Source organism: Beta vulgaris, chromosome 9 (assembly GCF_026745355.1).
Source record: "Beta vulgaris subsp. vulgaris cultivar EL10 chromosome 9, EL10.2, whole genome shotgun sequence".
Taxonomy (NCBI): Eukaryota; Viridiplantae; Streptophyta; class Magnoliopsida; order Caryophyllales; family Amaranthaceae; genus Beta; species Beta vulgaris.
In genome coordinates this window covers 35,949,513-35,970,121 of record NC_079210.1, presented here as the reverse complement: position 1 = coordinate 35,970,121, position 20,609 = coordinate 35,949,513, and the positions used below count along the sequence as shown (strand labels likewise).

The 20,609-nt window shown below is 35.3% G+C and overlaps 2 protein-coding genes, 1 long non-coding RNA gene and 1 other non-coding gene across 9 annotated transcripts; 3 read left to right on the top strand and 1 right to left on the bottom strand.

The window, feature by feature from the left end:
• The first annotated feature begins 130 nt into the window (after positions 1-130).
• LOC125493453 (uncharacterized) lies at positions 131-4,572 on the top strand. Of its 2 annotated transcripts, XR_007270024.2 has the most exons (4): positions 277-805; positions 921-1,124; positions 1,569-1,660; positions 4,305-4,572. It is a non-coding gene; the product is annotated as an uncharacterized LOC125493453 (long non-coding RNA). The 2 variants fall into 2 exon arrangements; XR_008967709.1 differs by having other exon boundaries at positions 131-1,124.
• Positions 4,573-9,239: 4,667 nt separating this feature from the next.
• On the top strand, positions 9,240-12,112 carry LOC104903646 (histone deacetylase HDT1). Its single transcript, XM_010691717.4, has 9 exons — positions 9,240-9,398; positions 10,053-10,123; positions 10,208-10,419; positions 10,662-10,732; positions 10,807-10,952; positions 11,270-11,347; positions 11,429-11,513; positions 11,604-11,721; positions 11,798-12,112. Exons 1-9 carry the CDS (start codon positions 9,380-9,382, stop codon positions 11,856-11,858), a joined length of 861 nt encoding a protein of 286 aa, XP_010690019.1. The 5' UTR covers positions 9,240-9,379; the 3' UTR covers positions 11,859-12,112.
• Positions 12,113-13,080: 968 nt separating this feature from the next.
• Positions 13,081-17,728, bottom strand: LOC104903643 (splicing factor U2af small subunit B). 5 transcript variants are annotated; one of them, XR_791513.4, is made up of 6 exons: positions 17,328-17,727; positions 15,777-15,863; positions 15,603-15,684; positions 15,373-15,499; positions 13,580-15,287; positions 13,081-13,495 (listed from the first exon to the last, which is right to left on the bottom strand). XR_791513.4 is itself a non-coding variant. In XM_010691714.4 (6 exons), exons 1-5 carry the CDS (start codon positions 17,562-17,564, stop codon positions 14,846-14,848), a joined length of 975 nt encoding a protein of 324 aa, XP_010690016.2. In that variant the 5' UTR covers positions 17,565-17,728; the 3' UTR covers positions 13,081-13,495; positions 14,831-14,845. The 5 variants fall into 5 exon arrangements, 4 of the variants coding, with proteins under 4 accessions (XP_010690016.2, XP_010690017.2, XP_010690015.2 ...); XM_010691714.4 differs by having other exon boundaries at positions 14,831-15,287; positions 17,328-17,728; XM_010691715.4 differs by having other exon boundaries at positions 13,081-13,425; positions 14,831-15,287; positions 17,328-17,728.
• Positions 17,729-17,804: 76 nt separating this feature from the next.
• Positions 17,805-17,888, top strand: TRNAL-UAA (transfer RNA leucine (anticodon UAA)). The gene has a single exon. It is a non-coding gene; the product is annotated as a tRNA-Leu (tRNA).
• Positions 17,889-20,609: the final 2,721 nt, after the last annotated feature.

Genomic DNA, 20,609 nt, shown 5'->3' with positions numbered 1-20,609 from the left:
CCTATATTTTAAGCAGGTTTAATAACGACTTTATAAATGAAATTTGATAAGTATAATAGCTTATATTTTCAGACACATTTTAGTCAAGGTCAGCTATGTTCATATTAGTAAAGAAATTACTTTGAGAATTTTTTTTTTATCGTCTAAAGTAAGTTCCAAGCACAAATAAGTTAGTATGGATTTTATATAATAGAGATATTGAGTTAAGGATTTCAAGCTTTGAAATAAAGAGAAACCCATTTTTAATTACAATTTATCTCTCCTTGAGTCATCTACTTTAGATGATAAAGCATCACTCTCTCTTCTTCATAACTTCTCATCAAGTCCCAAAGTGTATTTTCCCATAACTCAATTGTTCTCTTCAATATTTCAGTTTAATTACCCAAGTGTTTGAGAATTGGGAGAAACCCCAAAACAAAGATATAAACCCCAAACAATAATTTTCTCTCTCCTCTGATTTTATACCCCGTACTGTGCATGCTCAATTTCTTCATTTTGGATTCGGAATTTGCCAAAACTTATTGAATCAAAGTTGTAGATCTCAAAAAGTTATTGAACTTAGACCCAAAAATCACTTGATTTGGAGTTGGGAGCTATGAGTTATGGTCTTTGTAAGTTTGGTGCTCCTATCTTAATTTCTCTCTCCTCTGTTTTTATTCCGACAATCTGTTGCCCCAATTATCTACAACATGCAATCCAATTTTGCTCTTTGTTTCTAAATCAAAGTTGTATATCACTTCGAGCTAATGAATTTGGGCACAAAAATCACTTGATTTGGAGTTCGGAGCTATGAGTTATGGTCTTTGTAAGTTTGGTGTTCCTATCTTCATTTCTCTCTCCTATGTTTTTATTCCAACAATCTGTTTCCTCAATTATCTACAACATGCAATCCAATTTTGCTCTTTGTTGCTGAATCAAAGTTGTAGATCACTTCGAGCTAATGAATTTGGGCACAAAAATTGCTCAATTCGGAGTTCGGAACTAGGAGTTACGCCTCACACAAGTTCAGCACTGCTGATGTACCTTGTGTTGCGCTGCTGTCATGGTTGGCTTGTTTGCCCATGTTGTCATTGCTAACTTGTTGCCTTGTTGCTGCCATTGTTGGTATTCCTTTCCATATGAAGGTATAAGCTAATTTTTCTTAATTTCTCATCTCCTTTGATTCCAATTCAAGTGTGGTGCAATTGGATTTTATATTCTGATTTTAGAAATAAACTTGGTTCTAAACTCTGTTATTGATTAGCAAATATAGTTATGATAAGAGTTGTTAAACTTAATGATTGAATATTTTATCTTTGTTATTGGATTGAAGCTTCTAATATGAAATAAACCGCTTAAGTAAGTTTATAAAAAGTGATTTTTATAAATTATGTTGTTTGATAATACTCTTTGAAATCAGAATGATGTTAATTAGAGATGGAATTGATGTTATGAGTTGGATTAGTAGAATGGGTTGTATATAAGAGTTGTGGTGGTTAGTTCATGGAAGAGCTTAGAAAGTATGAGTAATTCATTTATTTATCTAAATTGTTGTGAGGATGGTTAATGATTGTTGTTATTGTTTTGAGGTCGTTGTTGGAGTATGTATATGGAGATAATTTATGAAGTTCGAGCTATAGTTGGTTATCCAGAATGTCGAATTATTGGGAATCGTTTAAAGGTACACACATGTCCTTCCACCTTTCAATCTATATTCGTTTTTTATGTGACTTCATGAGCTGAGCTTAATAAGCCTTTTATATAAATACGAAATTATTCAAACCGTTATTCGTGTGTTTCCAAGAGTTGTTAACTAGATATTTGGTTTTAAGCTATGAGCGAAAGCTATATATGTGATGAGTTTTACTGTGTGATATTTTTATGAAGAACTGATTGGAGGTAGTTGAATCCTTCAATAATATAGATGTGTGATATTATTAAACCTACTTGTTTCCACATCGAATTTATAATAAGCTTCTTATGCTTAGTAAGTTGATCTTTTATATGAAAATGCAGCTATGAGAATTAAAGCAAGGATCTTTAGTATATCTAACTATATAAGTGGTTTTACAACAAGTAAATCGATTTACGAACTAAGCCGGGACGTCGACTCGATATTTTTATGAACTCGCTTTCGATATAAACTGTAGTTATATCTGAAAGTTTCAGAGAAAAAGAAAGGAATTTTGATCAAGGATGTTGAGTTAAAATTTTAGGTTTAAGACAATTGTGAAAATATTTGTGATATAAGTTTTATATGGAACTTTGAAAGTATGAAAAACTCTTTATTATGGTTTGAGATTTTGATTATATATGATCATGAACATTGAAAATTATGACTTGGAGCTATGAACAAATATGGACTCGTGGAATTATAAATCAGAATTTTCTAGTTCTATTAATGACGGGGATAATCTTTACTCCTGCTTAAATTTTCATGAAGAAGTTCTCATAGGAAAAAGTCACTCAAATTTGGGTCAATTTAATGAACATTATTTTTCTATTTAAGTTTGGAAACATGTAAGTCTAGTGAAACAAGTTAAATCTTTACAGAATATCATGGATAAATTATGTTATATGGAGTTTGGAATCTAAGTTAGAATGAGTTTGCTGTGAGATGGGTACTTGTGAAGTTCTGTTTAAGAAATACAATTGTCGCTTTGAGGATACCTTATAGTCTACAAGTAAACATTACACGTTAATCACACGAGCTTAGAATTGGGTCTCCATGATAGTTATCTTATAAGTCTTTTAGAAACATGTTTTACACTTTGATTATGTTATGGGTTCGACTGCGGAGAGACATTTGATTTCGAATACGTTTTATGTATATTACTTCCTTTAAAAGAATATTTGAGGTAAGTGTGGTTATTTGAGATTCGAGTTTGTGTTATAATAAGATTATTGAGGTTCAGGTATTTTGGATATGTTAGTTACATTTCAACTTTGTTTTGTTCTATATTAATTTACGGATGAAAGTTTAAGTCGTTGATACACTTTGGAATTGAGTATGTGATACGAATTAAGATCTAGAGTATAAGTTTTGAATTAAAGATACAAGTTTGTGTTATTGAGAAAATAAGAATTATGATTTAGTTATTGTTTTATGGGGAAAGTAAACAACATTTCTGGAGCGAGATGCTCAATATGTGTTATGGAGCAGGTATTGTTCCTTTGAGTAGTCATGATCCAAAATTATTGAGGTTAAGTTTTGAAAATTCCTAATTCGAAGTACCGAGCAGGAAGTTATGTTCATTTTAAGTTCAGTATTTTTGCTGTAATTATTTTGACAAAAGTTCCAAATGTTCAAGTTAACTCAACCCTTTTGGTAAAGTTTAAAGGAGCACACTAAGTGCCTATACGACTTTTACAAGATTATTTCCTTATATCTTTACACGTAACTAATATGTAAAATTGTTGACGTAAAACAAAAGATTTCAAAAGAAGATCCAAGCCTTGCAATGATTAGCAACACAATAATAGTTGTGATTCTTTTTCCTTTCCATGGATGCATAAGTGTTTTTTTTTTGGAACACGTGTGGTATTGATAAACTGTGCATTTAAACTATTTATGTAAATAAACTATGGATACAAGTGGGTAAAGGCCGATACCAAATAAGGTACGGTATGAACAACAACCCTTGGAGGATGGGTGATCTCCTTCGAACCCTCGCTGGGTGGGTGAAGTCCAGCAGAGAATAAAAATGGGACATGTCCTGGTTAAGGCTTGCAAGCATAAATATTTAAACGGTGGGGTGACGACCTCCATTAGCTTAGAGACAGTCGGCACCTTGTGTAAGGAGCCCCTCTCTATTCGTGTTCGCTTTACCCAAAGAAATTAAATGCTATAGACCCAAAGGGGTTTGAATGATCTAAATGGTGATCTTCATGATAAAAATTCTTACTTTAATGCGATTGTGCAAGGATAGTAATCCTGAAATTTTTAAGCAAGCAGCTTACTTGTGAAGCATGCCGAATTCTAGCATGAATTGTATATGAATGGTCTTAAGCCATCAAAAATGAGGTTTTGGGATGAGCTTATGTATTCAACTGTTGTTGAAATTTGTCCTTATGGCAAAGAACTTATTATCTATAGTATATGTATGAGTACTCTTTATCGGACTTCTAGTTAAGGGTTGTTGGTGTCGTAATAAAAACATTTCTAACTATTTGATTTTAAGTATTTTTGAAGTTTGGGATTGTTCCACTTGACGAGTAATAAACCGCACAACTATATTTTAAGCCACTAAAATGAATTTCTGGTTGGCAGTGTGTGTACTCAGTTTTTCTGATTTTGTTCCTGGAACCTGTCCTGGTGGGGGCAGGGTTCATTGTTAATGATTTTGCAGGGTTGATGTCGAGGACTTGGAATATGATTATTGATCAAGAAGAAGATTTTTATGTTATGAGATGGTGGACTGAGGTTAAAGTTCGATGCTTTGTTTGGAAGTATTTGTAATCTGTTATTTGATTTTCAAGTTGTTATGTTGTGGGCCCCTGACCCACGGATCCAGGATCGTTTTTATAGGTTTTGTTTCCGCTGTGAATAAATGTAAATTCGAGGATTGTTAAGTGTTGATTGTGTTTTGTGTATCTTAAGTGTGATTAGTTAGTAGCTCGGAAGTGCGGGCTGTTACACCACCCCCAATAAAGATAGGACCTAGGAGGCTAAGGAAAAATAGAAGGAAAGACCCCCATGAAAATCCCAAAAAGCCTAGTAGGTTAAATAAACATGGAGTTCAGATAACCTGCAACATATGTAAATAAAAAAACCGACAATAAAAGAACATGTCCTAATAAGGACATTGCATCCAGTGCACCTCCAGATTCTCCACTAAAGAGATGCAAGTCAACATCTGCAGACTCCAGCACAACAGTGGTAGCAACACCACAAAATGATAACTTCACAGCCACTGCACAACCAAGTAGAACAGAAAGAAATGGAAGAGTTATCAAGAGAGGTGATACTAGAACTAGGGATCTGGTGCTGAAAGGGGTGTATCTAGGGATGGAAGGGGTGGGTTTGGTGCTGGAAAGAGTGGAAGAAGTGCTGGAAGGGGTGGTAGAGGGAAAAAATGGAGGAAACAAAGTAAGTTACTGCCAACTCTTTTTTCAATTATTCAACTTTTTAACCATTTTTAACTTATTCGGTTTAATTAGATGTAGTAGATTGATATGTCTATTTTATATAGAGATTTTACCTCCGTTCCTCATTCATTATTGGTCTTAATTGCGCTCTTCGGAGCCATTTTTACTACTAATGTGCTCCTTGTAGTGTGTTTGTATTTTCAGATTGATCATTATAGGAATTAGCACGTTTTAGTACATTTCCTATTCATTTATATCACTACAAGAGATAATGTACTTTCGAGAATACGAGCATTGAGTTGGAAGAGTTTTGAAGCAAAGCGAATAATAAAAGAAGTAGAAATATGACTCCAATCCACTCTTTTGATTATATATCAAGTTATACAAATCCAAATAGAGTGATTTCAATTGTGTTAGATTCTAAATTTCAAGATCTTTCCAACGAGTGCTCACTTGCCTAATTCCGACGAATAACGAAGAAGTTATGACATTTTGAAGATTGAGATTTTGTGCAGGCTGACGACCGCCCGGCCGGGCGGAATCTGCCCCGTGTACCCGGGCGCCCTTACTTAGCCAAATTTCATCTCTTGGAGAAGATTTTGATAAAAAAAAAAATTTTGTTGCGGGCCCGACCGGGTGGGGCTGCTATTTCCTATTATATGGTTTATGACATGACAACCTCCCGACCGGGCGGATTCCGCCCGGGTTGGTCAGGCGGGGTGCTTTTAAGGTTTCTGAAGCGCGTGTTGCGCCAGTTTTTGATGGATATATAAATTACTTATCTTTTCATAATTAAAAGACTACGTTTTATTATTAGAGTTTCGACTTTTAGTTTCTAAGCACTTTCAATTACCTAAGAACCCTAGTATTACTTTTTCTCATTTTTATTCATTGAACTTTCAATAGAAGTGTGAATTTCACAAGATTATTTCTATAATTGGTATTATTTCTCTTCCCTTATTATTCTTGTTTAGTTCTTGATTGTTTATTCATCATGTTTACTTATTTCACGATGAGCATGTTTGTTTCAAATATGATTGAGTAGTTTATTTCTAGGGTTTAGGGGATCCATGATAAATTATGAAGGGATGTTTATAAAGTATTGATATTTGATGATGTTTGTTGATTCCTATTGGATGTATTATCTCTATTCAATCTAATTTGGCCAGATTTGATTGTTATAGTATTGCAATATTAAGTTATGCGCCGAGAGGTATAACTTGATATTAAAGCTAGTTTCAATAGGTAGTTTTGGTATTAATAAATTGCGAGAGCCTGTTAATATCATTCTATGGTTGATTTCGATTCGAGAGAACAAACCAACTTGTGTAACTGCATTATTAATGATTGATTGTTGTGTTTCATCCTGGAATTATTGTTCATTGGTGAACCCGTACCCTAGGCTTTTTATTATTGATATTCTTGATTTAGTTATTGTTAGTTTAGCATAATAACCAACAACACTTGTTGTTCTCTATAATCTAGATTTGATTGACAATTAGGAAAAGAGCACTATTTTTCCCCGTGGATTCGACCCTACTTCCCTGACTACTATTTGTTAGAGGAATTTAGGATTACTTTTGATTAGGTGATACGACTTTAGCTTGTCACAGATGCCAAAAGAAATTGGTGTTATTATTGGTGAAGATGGATCAATAATGCTCAATGTGAGTATTTACTTGATTTCAATTGAATTTTTTTGGCTACTATTAGTTTTCTTGATCAACAATGCTCATTATCATCACTGTTGTTTTATTGACTCCTGGAGAGAGATGAGGTCCAAGGTTGGCGTCTCAACCTACTGTTACAACAACGTTATGCTGTCCATTAGGTAGTCAAGCATCAACCAACCATTCATGAAGATAATCCAGCTTTGGCTAGGTCATCTTTAAATGTCCTCTTTTGTTATCATGTCAATTAGATGGTTTACATTTTGTTAAATCTTTGTTAATACAGTTGGAAGATTGAAAAACATTTGGAAGATTGATTGTCTTTGTTAAAACAATTGTGAGATGCAAAAATCTTAAATTTTTAGTGAAAACAATGGTATTGGATGCAACATTGCAACCTTGTTATATGAATATGGTGTTTTCGCAACAATACTAATATTGCACTAGTTTAGCAACATTAATTGATATTGGTGAAATCATTCTTTATTCATTAACAAAATAGGAGTACATAACATCCATTACAAAACATCACAACAACTTTCCTACTACTTACTTACCCCCTTGTACAAAACATTCCAAATACCCACTCCCCCGCTCCCCTAATACTTTCTTAATGAAAACCAAGACAACACCAAACAACACCCATGAAATAAACAACCCAACAAGAGCAAAAATTTTCCCCCTTGCACTCTTAACAACTTCTCCCGTAGGCCTAGCCAACTCAATCTTCATCACAACAACTACATCACACAATTTCCCTTTCTTCATCTTCAATTTCTTTAATTTCTCCTCTAGAAACTTATACTGGAGCTACAGTTCAACAATTGAAGTGTACTGCTCCAACAGTCTTGATTGTAGGTCACTAGTCAATACACTTAGGGCAGTCAGACTCCTTGCATTTCTATCTAAAAAATTTGCAATCCTCAGCCTAACAAAAAAAAATTCAAATATCAGTATCTCAATTGCATTAACAAAGCCCTAACTTTGAATCCCTAAAAGCCTTAATTTCAAAGGCTTCATGTGAAAGCCCTAATTTTGCATTTATTAACAAAGCCCCAATTTAAACCCTAATTTATGATGATGAAAAGAATGAAACTTTGAGCCTTAATTTACACTTATAGGCCACAACGCGCACCCATAAATCTCCCTCCCTTGATTTTCTCCTCCAATTTTGACAGTCCTCAGCTTCGAAGGAATGTTATGCTACAAACCATATCCAATTGCGCACCTCCTGAATGTCTTGAATTGGAAAAACCTTCGGGATGTTGATGAGCAGCCATGGTGAGATGAGAGGGATAGAGGAAGATTCGCAGAAGTGAAAGAAATTCGCAGAAGGGGTGAAGACAAAGGTGAAATTTTAAACAAAGGAGGGAGGGGGAAAATCATGTGTTCATTAAACTAAGAGCACGTTCCACATTAAACCTACTACAACAAGTAAGGGACCTGCTAGGGACTTATAAAAGTCATAAAATATAAAGCATGGGTCCTATAGAGAATAATCAATAATTGAGACTTATAAAAGTAAATGAGGAATAGTTGAGCTCTTTTTTGTGAATTTTTCCTAAAAGAATTTACAAAGGTTACCTATCATGACTAAATAATTTGTTGATTGTCCCATTTCTAAAAACAAAACATGTATCTCTTCTATCCTTAAATAGCATTGTTTTTGTTTCGTTCTAGTGATGGCCACTAGTGTGGGTTGGGCGAGCCGGACCGTGGGTCGTAGCGGGCTAGACTGCGATTTCACGGTTCAGGATCGGACAGTGAAATTCATGGGTTGGGCGGGTTGGTCCGCGGGGTGAAAAATCTTGGCACACACCGGTATGTTACCGATTTTCACGGTTCGGGAAGCGGTTCTGGCGGTTCGTGGGTCTAGTAGGCTGGAACGGACTGGCAGGCCGGCATGAGAATTTTTTCTTCAAAATTATTTAATCGTTGAAATTATTCATAATTGTTACATAAAATCTTTAAAATGAATTCAAATATATACAATAATTTATATTAATGAATAATTTCATTATGTTTAAATTTGATTGAATTATAATATATGCAATTTGATTAAAATATATACAATTTGATTAAAATATACACAATTTGGTTCAATATTTACTTGGATTGGGCTGGTCCAGTTCATGGGTCGGGTTGGACAGATTTCGTGATTCGTAGCGAACTTTAGTGGGATGGGTTCAAGAAATCTTGCCCACGACACATCTACCAATTTCATGATTTTAGCTGGGCTGGACCGGGCTTTTTGCCGGTCCGACCCACACAACCCTCGAGGTGGGAAGGCCTGCACGGTTGACCATCTCTATTTTGTTCAAATCCCTGATACACATTATTTATTTAAGATTTAAAAATACACGAATAGTAAGTCAATTTGAAATCATGTGAGATTGCAATATTCGAGTTCAATCGTGACCGTTGCATAATGCAGATGCTCTAAACGAAGTACTGTAGTCTGTAGTAGTAAATTTTAAAAGCCAGTATGGCAAAAAGCCGGGCGGCAACTGGCAAGGCAACTCACCTATAAACTCTCACTATTCAACCCTTGTTCTGTTCCGCCTCTTTCAAATCCCTAATTTTCTCTCTCCTCCTAAAACCCTTCCTTAAACCCTAATTTCTTCCTTCATCTTCAACCTTCAATGGCCATGAAGTTCTGGGGTAAGCGCTCTCTTTTTTTCTTTATTCGCTTTCATTCATTTTGTACATTATATTTTCATTGTATTATGACTTCGATTTTTCCTTTTTCTCTCTTTTTTTGTTGGTACTTTTTGATTCTTGATATTATTGGAGCTTTGTGTGATGGTATAATCTGTGATGTTTTTATCCATAAACCTTGGTAGTAGTTTGTGGTAGCTTGTTTGTTAGATATTGGTTTTACATTTTAGTGTTTTGTTTTTGCTATTTGTTAATCGTGATAATCAATAGTAATAAATTATGTTTGCATTTTCTCTGTAGTTTTTGTAAAATAGAAAATCATTGGACGGAGTATATATAGTATATAATAATAATGACTTTGCAAAAAAAAAAATGCGATGAGACATTTGAGTGTTGGGAGGAGGAAAAAGGCAGGATTTGCCACTTCTGTAGGTTCGTTGAGAGTAATATACTATGGGCGTGTTTGGCACAAGCTTTCTAAGTAGCTTTTAGTATCTTGACTAGGTCAAAACACTAATTTAAAAAAATCTAGTTGCTGTTATTGCCAAAATGCAAATGATTTTAAGTTCAAACCTTGTGTTTTGCAGAGTTCAGTTGGTGGCTTTATGTGTCCTACAAATTCTTATTTATTTTATGCTTTGTGTTGAATTTATCTAGGTATTGAAGTAAACTCGAAAGGGCCTTGCAAGGTGACACTCGAGGAAGACTATGTTGTCCACCTTTCTCAGGTACTTGAGCTAATTAATTAGTGTATTGATGAATTATTTAGCTTTGTTTGGAATATGGCTTACTTTGTATAATGCATTTTTTAGGCTACTCTTGGTGAGATGAAGAAGGATGGTGAGCCGGTAATGGTTCATGTCAAAGTGGGCGACCAAAAGCTAGTGTTGGGGGTGCTAAGCAAGACCACCCCTCAATTGTCTATAGATTTGGTGTTTGAGAAGGAATTTGAGATCTCTCACAACTGGAAGAATGGAACTGTGCACCTCATGGGATACAAGTCTGAGATGGGTCAGCCAGAAGAATATCCTTCTTATAGTTTTATACACCACATGCTTCAACCATATTGCCAATCAAGGCTTTAAAGTATATTAGTTGAAAATATTTGATGTTCATATGTTTATTTGTTGTATTATATATTTGGCCAGTTGACTTTGTTAATTTTTTCTTGTTTTCATTTATGTTAGTTTAAACCTTTCAAGAATATATTTCTATTGTGAGTTGAAAAATATTTGGCTTCCTTGACCTCTTTCTTGCTGATGGTACTGATGACATGTTCTTGGATTCCTCTGATGAGGAAGGGATGGATCTTCCTGTTTTACACAGAGAAAAAAATGGTAGACAATGTTCTTTACAAATACCTGATGTATTGTGCTTTTTTAATCCATGCCCTGACTTTAGGTTCTCTCAGGTACTGCTGCTGCTCCAGCTGCTGCGCCTAAGGCTGCTGCAAAGCAAGGTAAAGGTAACAAATCCTTGCCAGATGTGAAAGATGACTCTGATGAAGATGACAGTGAAGATGAAGATGATGATGACGATGAAGATGACTCTGATGAGGTAGTTGATATGTTTTATGTGGGGTTTTCTTTTTCAAACTATAAATTCCTCTAGGACGGGTTAATTAGTTGGTGAGGTGTTTATTTTTTATTTTTTCATTCCTGGTTTGACTAGTATATAAATTTTCGTACTCCATGGCTGACAACTTTTCTATTTCTTAGGTTTTAGTGTTTTAACAATCAATGACAAGTATGCATGAAGTTTATAATTAAATCATCTACTTGTCGGAGTTCTACTCTAGTTTTCATTTCAACCATTTCCTTGGTAATTTGGTGTTGTGGTTTTTGCAATTTTCACAACCACACTTTACCGTGCAGGATATGCAAAGTTTGGGTGATGATAGTGATGCGGACCTTGATGATGAGGACTCTGAGGAAGAGACACCTGCAAAGAAGGTGGTTATTGAATTCAATTAGTTACTTAGCTTGTTTTTTTTTGTTGACATGTTTGTCCACTTACCGATTTTGTGTTTGTAGCCCGAATCTGGCAAGAAAAGAACCAATGTTGATGCCAAGACACCTGAGTCTAAGAAGGCTAAGCTAGTTACCCCCCAGAAAACAGGTGATTCTTGTTTCTTGGGATGTTAAATATGTATTTATGAAACGCATTTATAGAAGCTGACTTGAGGTGCTAACATATGATTGTTTGCAGATGGGAAGAAGGGCGCTCATACAGCAACCCCACATCCATCAAAGAAAGGTGGCAAGACTCCTGGTGACAAGGCTACCCCCAAGTCCGCTGGCCAAGTTTCTTGTGAGCCTTGCAAAAAGTAAGTGAATGATCAATCTGATGTAAATTGGTGCTCTGGTGTAAAATTGACCTGTTGTATTAACCTGTTGTTGCAGGACCTTCAACTCAGACTTTGCTCTGGAATCTCACAACAAGGCTAAGCACTCAGCCAAGTAGAGTATTTAATTTTTTTGCTTATGTGTGATTTTTGTACGAATGGTAGAAAGAAGAGAAGGAATAGCTTAGTCTCAAATTTTGGTCTGTATTCCTGTTTTTGAATTTCCGTAGAGGAGCGAGTGACTATTTCTGGAGGATGTTAAATCAGAGTAAGAACTATAGTCAAGTGTTCTGTGGTTCCGAAAAATATTGCTATATTCGTGAGGATATTATGTTCAAGGAAATGATATGTTTGAGCACTTTTGTTTGGTGTCTTTGTCAAGTTTGTAAATTCTAAACTCTCAGTCGTTTAGCTTTCTGGCTCAGATTTCTACTTGACTTTTCTAGTACGAGACTTGAACTTTCTTCTCCTGTGCTAGGCTGTCTCCTTTATATGAGGAGAAATGCTCCTGATATTCGGGTACAAAATGTATACCAACCTGTCGGCCTGTTTTATAAATGGAATTTGCTATAAATATATAATGAATTGTCCACCTGTTTTATAAGTATTTTATTAGTAAATTAAAATCACTGTTTGATACTACATCGATAGTTGGACGTTTTTTCTTTATCGTACTACATCATATAGATTTTAGACTATCGACTTTTTTGATCATGTATTTTGAGCTGCACGAGTTATTTGACAATGGCCAATGGGAATCAACTGTTGGAGAGTTTTTTCCTCAAAAAAAAAAAAAAAAAAAAAAACTGTTGGAGAGTTTGTAGGGAAAATATTTGGAAGTAAACATCTCTTCTATTCTAACAGAACAGAGGTTCAGCAAGTTTAAATCACCATAATCAGCCCAACTTGTCAAAATTTCTTCTCACTAAAAAAAATTGATGTTATAATACTCAGATACTAGTGACATTTTCATTTCAGAAAAAATGTCCAAGTACCATGGGAGAAGAATATTAAAGTTGTGAGACAATAAGGTTCAAGCTTGAGAGAGGAATGTTTGGATTATAAAGGTTAGATAATCATTACTCACATGCATGGTTCATTAGCTCAGACCATGAAGATATCCCTTACACACCCTAAAAAGCAGTTTATGTATACCTTTACAGTGCGTATACAACACGGGTCATACAACAATACGATGCAGCCTTGTTTGACAATACGATACAGCCTTGTTTTAACACTACGCTTAAATGGGAAATCGTGAACTAGTGTTATTGAAGAGAGGGAAAGCGTGAACTGATTAGCCTACTTGGAAAGAGGTCACTACGGCACATGATCATACAGTTTGCGAAATGACATACTCATTAATCAACACAGTATTTGAACTAATCATAACAGCATAACTCAGTTGACATGAACTCACATTCTGATAAGAATACAGAATCGAGATCCAATCCTACAGAAATTAAGCAAAATATCAGTGAACAAAATCCTAAAGCTTCATGGTAAATGGGTCTTGAATAAAGGCATTTGACTTTCACTACAGACTTCATATCAAGCGAAAAGGAACAGACTTCCTCCTATACCACAAACTTAAATCCGGTTATCGGGACACCCCTTCAGATAAAAACCTGCAACCTGCAACCTGCAACCTGCAAACGCAACCCTCCAATTGCCAAAAAAGGTAACCTGTACAGAAAATTCGATTCGTAAGCTGTTGTTAGAACAAGTACTTGTTCCTGAGCAGGGAAACCTGCACCTGCAAAAACCGTAACGGTATGTAAGATCTTGACCCAGGAAATAAAAGAGAAATTAGTTCGATAGGTTGTAGAGGAAAAAAAACCTAATGGATAACCATGTGAGAGTTTGCTGTCACTACTCTGTGAAGACTTGTGGCTCAAGTTCCTGACTGTATATACTCAAACAAGGACTTCATTCAAAAAAAAAAAGGACCACAATAGGCAATCAAGAGGTGTACTTGAAGCTAATACCACCTCAGAATCAGTTGCAACGATAAGACCACAAGACTATGCAGGAAACGAGTATAATAATCCAAGGATGTGACCGGTGACATGAGTCCTTCTCCTTAGACAATATCCTCAGGAGCATAACAGAGCTGATAAACACACATATAGTCCGAAGACAAGTTTAAAATTACGTGGGAAGAGAACGAAGGAGAATCACAGTATTTGCAAAATATCCTGAACCCGGGAAAGAAGAATAAGGCTTCACATTTATGTTATTGATCAATCCTAGATATGAATGCAGAGGGAAAAACAGGATACAGCAAAAATATATAGGTTGATGATGGTACTTCAGACATTATTTGTAACAGACTTCAGACATTATTTGCAACAGACTTCAGTCATTATTTACCCTTTTCAAGAGAAATTGATACAGGAAAAATAATGGCTATGCAAGCAACACCAGCACACACACATAAAGGCAGAAGCAAATTAAACATTTTTATAATTTTAAAAATCAAATAGTTTTATAATTTGAAAAGAGGAAAGAGAAGAGAAGAACACATTTCGAACATGACAAAAAACAAGTTGAGAATCACGACATGCAATACGAAAGGCACAGCTAAAGGGGAAAAGAAAGGAGAAACACATATCACAGTCCATAGAATCTGCACACCTGCACATTGGAAAGTGGGCTGTAAGATACAATTATAGGACTCTTGGCCTATGCCAATTTGTAATCTTTTACAAGTCACACTCAGGCTCCGTTTGGTTGGACAGAAAACATTTTCAACAGAAAAATAAATTTCAGAAAAATTATTTTCCATAAGAAAACATGTTCCAGGAAAGCATAATGGTAAATAAGTTTTCCTTTGATTGGTTTCTTGCGTGGAAAGTTAAGAGAGAAAAGGAAGAATGAAATGGAATGGCAAGGTTGGATGAGAGGAGGAAAGAGGAAAGAGGAAAGATGGAATAATAAGAAAGAAAACATCGTATTCTGGGAAGGAAAATGTTCCACCTTTGGAAAAACCAACCAAGATAAGGAAAATGTGAAAAACCACATTTCTGGAAATTGTTTTCCAACCAACTACACACTCTATATAAGTGCAAATAGAAAGCAAGAAACGAACCATGTCATAAGTTGATCAATATCCATATCCCTCCTGACGCTGTGGTACTGGCTGCTGGTAACCATAGTTCTCTTCACCATATGGTGCAGCTTTATTATGATAACCATCATTGTTGTTACCAGTGTCAGTCTGTGTCTTAGCAGCTTGTTCAGCTTCTTCCTTTTCCCTATTCCATTGCTCAATTTTTGCGCGCCTCTCTTCGCTTCCTTCCCTAATGGGACTTCTGTCTCTCCTACCAGCAGGACTTCTGCTTCTTCCATGCTTGTGAGGACTACTGCTCCTATGTCTCGTACTCCGACTCTCATAATAGCTATCCCTGTCATCATATCTTTTGGTACTATGACTATGCCCATGGTGGCGATCGTCATAGTCATAGCTTCTGCGTCTGTATGGGCTTCTGCTTCGGCTTCTGCTGCGCCGTCTCCTGTACCTCCCAAACAGCTGGCGTCTCAACTCTCTGACCACGTAAAGTAATGAAACCAACACATGTTTCAGCATTAAATACTAATGAAACAGTCTTTATAAGTCACCATTGAGTTTACCTGTTAATCTTCTTCAGATGCATGAAGTTACAATAACCACCACGATTGCAAGTGTTCTCTTCATATTGCCTGCAGGTGGCTTCACGAAAATCTGTGACTGGAGAGAAATCGACAATGATGGGACGGCCTACATTGCACATTGCAGGTACAATTGCATTGAGTCAAACTCTTAAAATTTTTTTTAAAAAGGCTTCCAAAACAGAATATTCTCCATCAGAAAAGAAACTTACCAGAATAGAATCTCCCAGTCAAATTACGGAGAGCATCAGCAGCTTGCTCTTCTTCCCGATACTGAACATAGACATTGCCCACCTGCCAAAGATTGGATATAACAGCATAACTAAGATCAACAACAATTTCGGATTATGGCCATATGAAATGTTAATTTGAAAGGAAATACTTACCATGTGGTCAGCCAGGTTGTCACATATATTCAAAGACTCAATTTCTCCATATTTGCAGAGCTCCTCAAACAGATCTTCGTAGAAATCCTGGGAGTTCACCCCAAAATAATGATCAGGGCAAAGAGACCAATGCAAACTAACTACCTACTTGCTAGTAGAGTTACTGAATCTAAGTTCCGCTTCAACTTTCAAAAGGATTTTGGACAGTAAAATACAATATGACACCTGGATATCTTAAGATCGCACCAAACAACTTACATTACAAGCATTATAGTCAGAAGATACACCAACAAGCAAAACAGATTTGCACAGTAACAAACAACAAAAGTCAAAAACCATAAACACACAAGCATCAGACAACCTAAAGTACTATACCATCACAAGATGGAGACATTTTCTTTGCTTGTGTTTCTTCCTTGTGAATTTAACAGAAATCATTTGAATAAGAAGTCAATTGCAACTTCACTCCCTCTATCAATCAGAATCTTCTATCACATTTTGTCTCTCAGCTTTAGTCCCAATCTCTCCACCTATTGGTCGTCAGCTAACTAATCTAGACATGGAGGCTCTCTGCTAGTTACCAAGACAGAGTGCTACACTTCAAAGTTAAACAGATCTTTTGAACTGTAATATTTACACCTATAAAATCACTTTATACAAGCAAACAGAACCAGAGAAGGGAGAAAACAATCTCCTTCTATGTATAGAAAACAACAGTCAAATCAGCTCAAAACAACTCCAATTCATCATAATTTCCCCAGCAATCAAAGCAACAGGATAAACCAATAATATTCATAAAGATAAATACCAATCAAAGAGCTGAATACATCATACTTCACTCAAATAAATTATAGTAACTATCTGAAAAACATCTTATTTTATCATACATTCCTAAACCAATGCTACCATCTTAGAAAATGGATTTATGGCTGCATGGCGCATGCATATATCAATCAAAATCACCAATTAACAAGCAAGATTTAACCACTACATACATTAACCGAATTGTTGACTGGTCACTCCAACTCAGCTTCATCATTGTTTTCCCAGCAATAACAAGTTAACAACACTAAGGATAAAACTATATCTTCATAGAACTGAAAGAAATCGAAAAAACTCAATAAACAATAATTCGTATATCATACGTCACTCACATAGATTACTGTGAAGTGTGAACTATGCTATCAACACATGATTATCGTCATAAACTCCTAAACTAATATTTCAAACCAAATAAATTTTTTAGGGCTAAAATAAAAACCGAGAGAGAAATACAAACTTAAAATTATCAATATAACAATGGACACGCAAAATTTCCCACTACAAAAAAAATGCAGAATTGTATACAAGAATAATAAATCAATCAACAAGCAAATTTGGTCACAACATAATAACAGAACTGTAAGCAGCTCTGGCTAGATTAGTAAAATCATAAATAACATAATTTCATATGAAACAGAAACAATCAATCAACCGCAAGATTCAACATGAAATTTAAGAAACTGATACAATCTCAAAGAAAAACAAGATGAAATGACATAGAAATTATACCTCAAAATGTTCTTGAATTTTGCGAGGATCAATAGGATTTCCCTGAGCATCGACGCCAGGAGTGATCATATCAGGACGTTGATACATGTTGGAGAGCAAAAGAGTAGGACTGATGCTAGGCTTTGTGTGAAGTCTGGAGCAACGATCGCCATGTCTGCATGCTCCGATCTTGAAGTAGAAAGGACAATTCACTCTGTCTTTCTCTGTACCGAAAATCGAGGCTAAGTGATCCGCCATTGTTGAATAATTCAAGCTTTTTATATATATATTTTCTCCCTCCTCTGTGGAGATTGAGATTGATTTGCAAATGCTAGGGTTTTCTTTCTGGCTCTCTTTTCTTGAAGTGTTGGAAGAAAAGATGAAGGTGTTTCTAGAACTTTGAAGAAGCTGTTAACTGTAATGGATCATAGAAGGGTTAGAAATGATCTGCTGCTAATACGAGTCTATATAAATAAAGTTTGGTCTTTAATGATATCAGCTGGTTTGCCCGAGTGGTTTAAGGGGGCAGACTTAAGATCTGCTGCACATAAGTGCGCGTGGGTTCGAACCCCACAGCCAGCACATTTGTTATTTTTTTACAATTTAAGTCCCTTATCCCTCTCTAATCAAGTAATTGAAGAGGGAGCAATGGTGTCCTCTTTTGAAACGCTTATTTTGTCTCCATTCTCTTTCTAAATTACAAAAGGAATGTCAAAATTAAAATATCGAAAATAAATTTATGACACTCACTTACAAATCACTTAAAAGAAGAAACTTTACAAATCACCTATACAATTGAGAAAATCACGTTATAAAAATCACGCAAATCACTTAAATAATCAGGAAACTTTATTAAAACTTAAAATTAATATACAAACTAAAACTAATAACCTAGAACGTCAAAAACATTTACAAAAATTTACTTACAAATCACTATTCTCAAGAACCATTCACAATTAAAGGTGGGTCATGATAAAAAATAGAGGTGTATTTGTAGTGAAATCAGAATTTAGAAATTAAACAAGGAAAAAAATTATTTACTTTTTTATAGTGTTTTCTATATATAATGAAACTTTTACATATATTTGGACGTATTTTTTCTATTATATAATAGCGATAAATTATCAAGGTAAAAAGGTTTATATAAAATATCATTCAAGAATTAAAGTACAACATATCTCTATTATGTAAGGGAAAGGGGGAACTATGGTGTCCCCGAATGAAGAGACTATCTTACCCCCTTCCCATTCTAAATTACAAATTCACTTACAAATCAAAGGGGGCTTCAAACAAAAATATCAAAAATATTGTTAGTCTTGGACGAACACTTAAGCAACTACAAGAGGGGGGGGGGGGTTGAATTGTAGTTGGAGAGATTTTCAAACTTTTTGCAGAAATAAAAGAATGAATAAGTAAGAAGGAACTAATTGCATGAATAAAGAAAGAACTAGGAACACGGATTTTTACAAGGAAAACTTCCTAGGCCCAATAGGAAGAAAAACCTTGACCATAGGGATTTTGACTCAATTCTCTTTAATCACTTTTAGGCCAAAAGACTCTCTTTGTACAACCTAAACTCGGACCAACTCTGTTCCTCTAGGAACTTGTTCCCAGTCAGCCTGTTCCCCTGAACAGTTGACTTCTCCCTTGACTTCACTCGAAGTCTTTTCTCTTTCTCTCTTCTCTTTCTCTTTCTCTTTTTCTCTCAAGAATGATTACAGATTTTGATTCTCTCAACCTAATCTATAATACATCAATGTCTAAGAAGAAGAAAAACCGAGCAAACTTTCACTAAGAAATTACATAAAAATTCTGAAAGTTCTATTTAGAAATCCGTTACAAACATCTATTTGTAGAGACCTATTTACTCGAATTCTTCTCCACGATCTTCTCCATGTTCTTCTCCATGAACACACGTACTCTTAGCCACTTCTCCATTTTGTCCGTTATAATCTTTCCGTTGGCAGTTGAGTGTTGGGCTTCCACGATCTTCTCCATGATCTCAGCCACTTCTCCATGATCACACGCCTCATATATAGCTAGGTTGTTGTGGTTCCTAAATTCTAGGAACTACTCAACGTTCACTTTGTTGGCGCGATAGCTTAGGTTAATGTTTGGCGGCTCCTATTTCTAGGAAAACACCAATGCTGCGCATACACTCACTAAACAAAATATTATGGAATCTTTCATATATTTCATTTGTTATAACCATAATATAAATCGGATAACACAAATAAATAATTAATGATTTTAAACTTGATTAAACACTTAATCAAACCTTCATAAGTATTTACCATTTTATTGTGAACCTAAAGACTTTTAACCGTATTAAAACTAGATAAATAAAATAAACAAAAACAAACTAGAGAACTAGAACTAAGACATAAACAAGTTACTTCTAACAAGGAAACTAAAAACCGAATTAAACTAATAAAATATAAACATTAATTATATGTCATAATCAAAATAGTGAAATAACAATATTCCCCCTTTTTAATTATGACAATTAATTAAAAATTTTTTTAAGGTTTTTTGTTTTTTGAAAAGCAACTCTAAACTACATAAAAAATTTCAACTACACAAACTATCCACAATCTAACCTAGTGTAAACAACTCTACAGACTGGGATTTGGGAACAGGAGCAACATAGGTAGGAACAGAGACAAGCAGAAGATACAAGGAACTATGATAAAAATTTTGTTTTTGTGGACACACACTATCTCTTCCCCCTTTGTCATTAGCAAAACCAAATGTTGTACCTGCAGCACTAGAGAGTCAACAGTCGAGGCACCAAGCAAGTTGCTCAAAAATTTATCTCATAATATTAGCCATCCAAACACACAAGCATAATAGGCAAGCAGAAAGAAGCATTAGGGACAGTAAGAATCAATCAATATGCAGAGTAATGAGAAAGAAAATGAAGAAAGCAAAGAATCCAAAAGAGTGTTTAATAATTACAGCCCACAAGAAATTGTTCAAAGTAGCCAAAGATAAGAGAAGTTAGGATTTGGTTCGTTTGAAGAGAGAGCAGACCACCGAATCTATCTTGGAAAGCACACCATCCACCTTGTTCCTGATCCCAGTATCAGCATTCTTGAGTGCAAGTAGTTGATCCTGCTGCTAGAGTCAGAACTGAACGTAGCTTCAATTGCATTATCTTGGTGTGTAGGAGGGTCAAAGAATCCTGAATCTCCCGGAGCATCTTGTTAAGTCCAGTTGTAGAAAGTAAAGGGAAATCCACGACAGTAGAAGGACAGATCAGAATCTAGGTGAATAAAGACAGTTTCACCTTGATCCGTTCCT